The sequence below is a fragment of the Priapulus caudatus genome, unplaced genomic scaffold, assembly GCF_000485595.1.
Source record: "Priapulus caudatus unplaced genomic scaffold, Priapulus_caudatus-5.0.1 Scaffold2927, whole genome shotgun sequence".
In the NCBI taxonomy this organism is placed as follows: Eukaryota; Metazoa; Priapulida; class Priapulimorpha; order Priapulimorphida; family Priapulidae; genus Priapulus; species Priapulus caudatus.
Genome location: NW_014579988.1, coordinates 5482 through 14893, shown reverse-complemented (window position 1 = coordinate 14893; position 9412 = coordinate 5482). Strand labels below are relative to the sequence as shown.

The window sequence follows — 9412 nt, the reverse complement described above, 5'->3', positions numbered from 1 at the left end:
ACCCCTCCCGCCGCGCAGCTCCTCTGTGTGCGCGCACCCCTCCCCACGCGAGCTTCCTGCTGTGCGCGCACCGCCCTCCGCCACGCAGCTTCCTCGTGCGCGCGCACGCCCGCCACGCAGCTTCCTCTGTCCGCGCACGCCCCTCGCCCCGCAGCGTTCCCTGTGCCGCGCACCCCTCCCCACGCGCGGGGCTTCCTCTGTGGCGCCCCTCCCACGCAGCTTCTCTGTGCGCGCACCCCTCCCCACGCAGCTTTCCTCTGTGCGCGGCGGCACGACCCCTCCGCGCGCGGCTTCCTCTGTGGCGCACACCCCTCCCGCCAGCCAAGCTTTCCTCTGGCGGCAGCGCACCCCCTCCACGCCGCTCTCTGCGGCGCACGACGCCTCCCACGCAGCTCCCTCTGCGCGCGCGGCCCCTTCCCCACGCAGCTCCTCTGCGCGCGCGCGTAGTTTCTCCTTCATTAGCCACACAGCAATGAGTTGGCCGCGACGCCGAACGCGTGCGATCGTGTGGCACCTCCTCCTGAAGAACATCACCTCTCCTCTGTAACACGTTCATCCGAGATTCCCATGCCATTTCAGCATCATCAAGAGAGAAAAAGGAGAGGGGGGCGAGAGGGAGGGAAGAGAGGGGGAGAGACGAGAGGGGAGAGAGAGACGGAGTAGGAAGGAGGAGGAAATGAAAAAAGGGAGAGGTGGGAAGAGAGAAGAGAGAGAGAGAGAGAGAAGAGAGTGAGAGAGAGAGCAGAGAGAGAGAGAGAGTTACCAGATGGCTTCAAGTTTAGCTAATGGCATCTGCGCAACGAGACGGTCAGAAGTCGGCGGTTCACAGCCCACCGCATGCAACGTGGGATCAGCAATAAGCTACGCACAGAGGCCGCACTCAACCCACACACCAACACAAACGCGTAAAAAAAAAAAAAGCCGCCGCCAGAGCGCGCGTGCTCAACCTGCTCGTCCGATGTACGTCTCCGTACCGGTGGCGACCACTCCAGCTCGGCTCGAGGATCTGCCTCGATGGCATCTCGAGTTCGGGTTCGTCGTGCTCTTCCACCTCGTTCTCTGTTCTTCTCCTCACGCGCTGTCGCTCCCTCCAGCACGGCTGCAATGCGGAGAGAACAGACGAGCGACGGTGAAACACACGCGAGCATGGCCGCGACGACGCATGGGGAGGGGGGCGAGGGCACCACGCTTGGGGGGCGGAGGTGGGCGCCACGTGTGGGGGGGGGCGAGGTGGCCGCCACGATGTTGGGGCGATGCGGGGTTAACGACGTGAAGGTCCACAACACAAGTCACAACGTGAGGTAAATGACACAAGGCACGACACGGGGTCACAACACGAAGGTCACAACATGAGGTTCAGTGACACGGGACAACACGAGTCACGATACGGGGTCACGATACAGGTCACGCATAGAGGTCACGATATGGGGTCCAGCGACACGAGTCACAAACGGGTCACGACACGAGGTCCACACACGAGGTCACGACCACAGTCACAACATCGAGGTCAGGGGGGGGGACACGAGGTCCACATATACGGGGTCCAACACGAGGTCACAACACGAGGTCAGCACCACGAGGTCACGAACACTGAGGTCAATGACACGGGTCACAACAGGTCACGATATGGGGTCACGACACGAAGTCCACAACACGCAGGTCCGACACGGGGTCAGAACATGAGCATGACACAGAGTCATATGACACGGTGTCACAACAGGAGTCACGACACGAGTTTGTGACACAAATGTCGTGTCACCTGCGCCTCGGTCATTCACCAAGAAACACGTGACAGACCGCCTCGCGTCACCCCGCCCTATCGCGGGAGCCAGTGACTAGGACGGGAACACGCGCCCTCCGCCACCCCACCACCGCACCCACTCCAAACACAGGGGGGTGGGTGAGTCCCCTCTATTCTCCACAAACCAAGAGGCGCGATGTCTAGACAGGTAGCGGCTTTACACAGCGAATATCAAATGACCAAGATATGCACTGCAGCCGATTGTGTGGAGATGGGGATGACGAACGTCCTTGTTACCCCCGCCCCCCTGCCCCGCCACCTGCTGCGAAGCGGACCGTAGAGGCCGCCCGCATTCTCCCGCCCCGCCCCCCGCCCACGTGTAAGACAACCGCAAGATTGCGTCGTCCCCTGAAAATTTGTTGGCGCGGCGACGGCTGCTGCCAGGGGCGCGTGTCTGAGTGGCGAGACATAGAGAACAGTTCATTTTGATATCCAGATTTCGTAAACGCGAAGCCCCGCGCCCTGCTGTTGAAGGCCCCTACCTTTGTCTGGTCCTCACTTGCTGGTCTCTTCTTTCTGCAGCGCTGAAGATAGAAGGAGAAAACACACACTTGAGAACCGCTCATCGAAACGTCCCGCGAACATCGTCGAACAACCGGGAACATCCGCAGGTGTTAACCGTCTCGACGCGGAACAAGAGGAACTGCTCGTGGCACGAGAAAGCTATCGTGGCTTTTCTTCCCACGGAGCGGCGGCAGGCGGGGGGGAGGGAGTGAGAGGGAGGGACGGAGAGGGGAGGGAACGGAGAGGGGAGGGACGGGCCCCGCCCTTGCAATGGTATGGCATGCATGGCCGCACGCACGCTACGCACATGGGCAACACGCACCGCGCACACACATGCACAACACACGCAAAACAGCGCACACGCACACGCACACACCGCACATCACAACACATACACGCGCGTCATATTGCTAGAGGCGGGGCAGAAAGCGCGGCTATAGACGCTCCAGTGGCCCTCCACACCCCGCACGCGCACGCCACAGCACGTACGCCACTAACGTAGGCACGCACGCATCGAGCAAAAAATCAAAATAATTCTGGGCTAATCACGCACAACGCACGCGATCGCGTCCCTGCATTAAATATTCCGCAGCCTCCCGTCTGCATGCACAGCCTCCTAGCATCGCCGCCTCCCGCACGGTCTGCATCCGCGGCGGCGCGGCGGCGGCGGCGGCGGCGCGCGGCCGTTTGAAGTACAGCCCGGCCGCTACGGTATAACTAGAACGATGATTTTACGATTTAAATTTTACGGCCCCCCCTCCCCCACCTCCCCCTCCGCTGCCCGACGGCGGTGTGCGTTTTAGCTGTACAGCTGACCTGAACCTGACCCCTCTTCCTCCCTCCCCTTGGCCACCTGCGTCAACTCATTCACAGGACGGGCAGGTGTGGGCTGGGGTGCGAGACATCCGCTTCCCGTCAACTCCCGCCCCCCCCTCACACACAACAGCCTGCCGCCGGCCGCCGCGCGCTTTAAACTTCGTTCACTGCTATAAAGCGATTGTCCGTATCTCGCACGGACCTATGAAATTATCCACCCGGGGTAGTGGGAGGGGAGGGGAGGAGATGGAAGGGGAGGAGGGTGAGGGGAGGGAGGGAGGGAGTGGAGGGGAGGAGAGGGATATTAGGGGAGGAGCCGCTGCTCGTCTCCTCCTGCCCTCCTCCCATCCCTCCTCCTCCCCTCCTTCCCTCCTTCCTCTTCCGCACCCTCCTTCCTCACCGCGTTCTAAAATTTCCCTCGGCGCCGGTGCTGAGCGCTTGCGCGCAAAATAAAAAAATAAAATTGGATTATCGCTCGAAAAGGTCGCGGAGAGTTTACGCGCTCGCGCGAACCTATCTATACACGTGAAGTATCCGTTATAATCACATACAGAAGCAAGAAGATCAGCAACAGAGGATCTTAAAGCGTATCCGGATTAAAGAGATGACTAGAGAAAGTTCTATGTGTATTGTTTAGCTCGTCCATCTATATATATAGTTGGCTGTGGGATGGCGACGTGTGGGCAATTTCTGCTCGAGTCACGATGAATAGTAAAACCAGATAAGATCGGAACAGGACCTTTCTAAAAAGGTAGACAAACAGTAAGCCACAACCAAATCAACAGCAGCAACAGCTATCACAACCAAACTCACACAAATCAAGGCAGCATCAGAGGCCAACCCCACAAAAAAGAGGCACAGTCAGCAAGCAGCAGCAGCAGCACAGCAACAGCGAGCGTCGGCGGTAGAGAAATGATGCGCTATTTCTTAGCCGATTGTTTTTAAAACGGACTTCGTTCAAAAGGTGACTGTAAGCGAACAGAGCACATTGATTTATACACGCGCACCCTAACCCCGTGCCCTACCCGCACGTACGTACGTGTATCCATACCCCCCCCCACCCACCTTCTCTCTCTCTCCAATAAAAAAAAAAACCCCAATCGCATCCGAGCGCGTTCGGTTTAACTGTTCCGAGCACGATCGCCGGGTTCAGCTTACACCACCGAGCCCGCACCTACACACACGCACGCCACGCGCGAAAAAAAACCTACACACATACACGCACGCGCCGAGTGGAAAAAAACATATACACACGTACCAGCACGCACACGCTCGCGTGGATGCCCCACCACCAACACACACAACTAACCTAGCTCCACTCACTGTGCTACTCATTTTTTTCCGGGGATTTTTCGCGCCTGGTTCTTCCCGGGTTTTGCCGCTTGATTCCGCGATGAAATGTTAAAAGGAGAACGGCGACGAGATAGAGGAAGGGGTAGGAAGGGGAGGAGGAGGGGGGAGGAAGGGCACGGCGGGGGGGAAAGGAAGGGAGGAGAGGGGGAGGGGTGGAAGGGAGCAGGAGATAGTGCGGTGAGAGGAGTGAAACAGCAGTGAGAGCGAGCGGGGAGGGAAAGACTAGAGGGAGGGAGGGAGGGAGGGAGTGGAAGATGGGGAGTGAGTGGAAGGAGAGGCGGGAGGGGTGTGGAGGGCGAGAGGTTGGGAGGAGAGGGAGGAGGGAGAGATTGCAAAGGAGAGAGGGAGGGAGTGGAGGAGAATGGGATGATGGAAGGAGAGGGGAGGTGTGGATGAGGGGAGGAGGGGGAGAGGCGATCAGGAGGGGTGAGGAGGGAGAAGAGGGATGGCAGGAGGGGGGGGGGAAGGGATGGAGGAAATGGGAGTGATGGAAGGAAGGGAGGGGTGTGGGAAGGGGAGGGAGGGGAGAGGATGCAGAGGGGAGGGAGGGGAGAGGGATCAGGAGGGGGGGAGGGAGGAGTGAGGAATGGGGGAGTGATGAAGGAGAGGGAGGTCGTGTGGGAGGGGAGGAGGGGGAGAGGAGATGCAAGGAGGGGGGGAGAGGCGTCTACACGACGATCAGAACGAGACTACAAACGCAATTGTTCCCATCCGCGTAACTAACACACACACGCGAACGCACACACATCACCACACACACACACCCACACAACACACACACACGCGCGCGCAACACACACGCACGCACACACACACCACACACACACACACACACACGCACACACACACACACAACACGGCGCGCACACACCACGCACACACACACAACACACACACGCACGCGCGCACAGCACACACACACACACACACCAAACGCACACGCGCACACCACCAACCACGGCACACGACACCACACACACACACACGCACGCACGACTACACACACAACACACACACATACGCACGCACACAAATCACGCGCGCGCACGCACGCACGCACGCACACACACACACACAACACACCACACACACACACACACACACACACACGCACGCACATCACACACACACACACACATAGCACGCCCACAACACGCCGCGCGCACGCACGCACGCACGCACACAACACACGCACACACACACACACACATCACACAACACACACACACAGCCACGCACGCACACACACACACATACCGCACGCACACCACCACGCGCGCGCACGCACGCACGCACGGCACACACCATACACACAACACACACGCACGCGCGCGCGCCAGCACACCGCACACCCACGAACCGTGCACTTTATTTGTAAAACGATATTCCGAGATATGATTGGATTTAACGACAAAAAAATGATACATTTGTAACTACTAACCGGGCGTGGATTCACGAAGCGAGGAGACCGAAGGGACGAAAGTGGTGTTTTTTTCATATTTCCGGCATCTTTGCTATAATTGCGCGTAGATCCCGGACGTAGCTGTTCTGGGGATTGTGGCGTGTTGTGTATGTGTTGCGTGTGTGTGTGTGTTGTGTGTGTGTGTGTTGGTGGTGTGTGTGTGCTTGGGGTGGTTGCGGTGTGCGTGTGTGTGTGTGTGGTGTGTGTGGCGCCCGCGCGCGAGTGTATGGCGCGCCGTGGTAATGTGTGTGCGCCCGGGCGCGCCGTGTGTATGTGTGCGTGCGCGTGTGTGTGCGCGTGTGTGTGTGTTGTAGTGTGCCGCGTGTGTGCGTGTGCGCGTGCGTGCGTGCCGTGTGGTGGGTGCGCTCACACGCGCACAACGCCACGCGCGACTGCGCACACGCAACACCACACACACACGCGCGCACCACCCCACGCGCGCACACACACACACACACACACACACGCGCGCGCGAGCACACACACACACACACCAACACACACGCGCGCGGCCGCGCGCACAGCTGTCAGCGGGCCAAGTGATCATTTGAATGAATGTTCCTTATGCGTGGTATTCCTTATGCTTCGCAACGCTGGCAGGCGCGGCGGCGGCCGCCCGCCGGGGCGGCCCCACCGCGTAAACCATTACCCTATCCGTAACATTAACCGGTATACCGTAACAATTAAGTTAAATAAAAATATTATTTTACCATTAAAAATGATTAGCGCACAAATTAAAAAAAATACATCGCGCCGAACCGCGCTGTTCAGAATTCTGCTGTCTCGTGATCAGCTGTTGTTTTTACGGAATGAATTTGCCGTCATATTTCGCGAAACTTTTTTTTCCTTTCCAAAAACAAAACGGCTGCGGTAATATATCCGTAATATAAAGATATAAAGACTAGAATCTAGATAGACAACGTTACGGGGGAAAGTCTATGTAACATGTTACACGCTCACGCTGAGACGCGAGAGAGCGAGCGAGAGATAGACAGAGAAGAGAGAGAGAGAGAGAGAGAGAGAGAGAGAGACGAGAGAGAGGAGAGAGATAGAACAGAGAGAGAGAGACGGAGAGCGTGAGAGATAGAGAGAGAGGACAGAGAGAGAGAGCGAGAGCGAGAGCGAAGAGAGAGAGAGAGAGAGAGACGAGAGAGAGAGAGAGAGAGAGAGAGAAAGAGAGAGAGAGAGACAGAGACAGAGACCAAGACAGAGACAGAGACAGAGACAGAAGACAGAGACCAGAGTACAGAGAGAGCAGAGAGAGAGAGAGAAGAGAAGAGAGAGAGAGAGAGAGAGAGAGAGAGAGAGAGAGAGAGAGAGAGAGAGAGACACACACCGAACAGAACGCAGTATATCAGGAGGGAGATGTAAAGGACTAGTAGTAAACCGATGATTATTAGTAACTCAGAACACGTTAGGGTGGAGGACAACGCACCGTGGCCTAAGACGATGAACACAGAACTACAAAATCTACGCGTTAGAATAGAGAAATGATCATCAAAGCTTGTTATAAGACGTTGAACACTCAACTATAAAGGTTAGAATAGAGAAATGATCATCAAAGCTTGTTATAAGACGTTGAAACACTGGCACTATAAAGGTTAGAATAAGAAATGATGCATCAAGTTGTTATAAGACGTTGAACCATCAAACTATAAGGTTAGAAATAGAGAATGATGCTAAAACCTTGTGTATAAGACGTTGAACAATCAACTACAAAGGTTAGAATAGAGAATGATCATCAAAGTTTGTTATAAGACGTTGAAACAATCAACTATAAAGGCTAGAATAGAGAAATGATCATCTCTCTCTGCATGCGAGTGCTGAGACTGGAAACGAAGCCGAGAAAATAGCCGACTAAAATAAATCTAATTGCGCACGTTCGCGCTTCCCATTTAGATTTAGATCCACCGATTTATTATATTATATAAATGTTATTATTTATTATATTTAGATTTAGATCCACCGATGTTAGACATTTGTTCTACTACTGATAACCCGTGACGTAGAGAACGAGGCTGCTAACTCAGTAGTACCGCTATAAACACCTCCCGTCTACCATAGAGGTGAGAGCTTAGCCGGTGAAATAGTGTGACATTATTACATGAAATAGTGTGACATTATTACATAAAATAGTGTGACATTCGTCAATGAAATAGTGTGACATTATTACATGAAATAGTGTGACATTATTACATAAAATAGTGTGACATTCGTCAATGAAATAGTGTGACATTATTACATGAAATAGTGTGACTTTAATACATAAAATAGTGTGACATTAGTCAATGAAATAGTGCGACTTTAGCCAGTGAAATAGCGTGATATTAGCCAGTAAAATAATGTCACCTTAGCCAACGTCAGCCTTAGTAAATAATATGCAGATAACGGATAGCTTTCGACATCGACCCCTAAGTTACCCCATCCCTCACTTCGCACCCTCGCTGACATATAAATAATATAATATAATACATGTTAATTATAACCATGTTACCACCTCCCCCACCCCTCCCCCTCCCCCACCACTCCCCTCACCCTCACCCGCCCGTCCGCTTACCTTCTCTTTTCATGCCCATCGCGAGACACTTCTGGTATCGGCAGTACTGGCAGCGGTTGCGCTGACGCTTGTCTATGATGCAGTTGCGGTCCTCGCGACACGAGTACTTCAGATCCTTGCGTACGGTGCGCTTGAAGAAGCCCTTGCATCCCTCGCAGCTGCAACAACACACGCAGCGTCTCAGTTTCTGCCACGCGCACACCTTCATAGTCTCACAACCACAACAACAGCAGCAGCAGCAGTAGCAGTAGTGACGGCGGCAGTAGTAGTGACGATGGCAGTAGTAGTGACGGCGATGGTAGTAGTAGTGATGCGATTTCCGCGCGGAGGCAGAGGGATGCCCGGAGGATGAGGATGAGGAGGATGAAGAAGCCGTCACCTTGCACATCGGAGGGAGATCGCGGGGAGGGAGGGAGCGGCGCGCACACACTCGCGCTCGCAGCAGCTAAAGGGTTGAGGTGCTAGCAGCCGACACAGAGCAAGCGTCTGCATGCAGTAGTAGTACCAGCAGCAGCAGCGGCAGCAGCGGCAGCGGCGGCGGCGGGGTCAATAACGGGCCGCCGCTGCTGTGCGCATGTCAGCCGTTCCCCACGCGCCCGCGCCATTCAATGCGGACGCGCCGGCAGGTGGCGTTTCGTCGCACCTGCTCGTCCGTCTGTTACCGCACGTGGTCTCGACCTTACCTTACACACGCACGCACGCACGCACACGCACACGCACACGCACACGCACACGCACACGCACACGCACACACACTCCCCTCCCTACCACCGTAGCTAGCACACATGCACGGGTGTCTGCTCTGCCTACAACTATCTCTCTATATCTCTCTCTCTCTCTCGCTCGCTCTCTCTCTCTCTCTCTCTCTCTCTCTCTCTCTTTCTCTCTTTCTCTCTCTCTCTCTTTCTCATTCTTTCTC

General features: G+C 55.4%; 1 protein-coding gene across 1 annotated transcript; it reads right to left on the bottom strand.

The window, feature by feature from the left end:
• Nucleotides 1-759: 759 nt before the first annotated feature.
• LOC106819177 (retinoic acid receptor RXR-gamma-like) lies at nt 760-8976 on the bottom strand. Its single transcript, XM_014823828.1, has 3 exons — nt 8494-8976; nt 975-1099; nt 760-792 (listed from the first exon to the last, which is right to left on the bottom strand). The coding sequence occupies exons 1-3, from the start codon at nt 8879-8881 to the stop codon at nt 760-762; spliced, it is 546 nt and encodes a 181-aa protein (XP_014679314.1). The 5' UTR covers nt 8882-8976.
• Between the last annotated feature and the right edge of the window lie 436 nt (nt 8977-9412).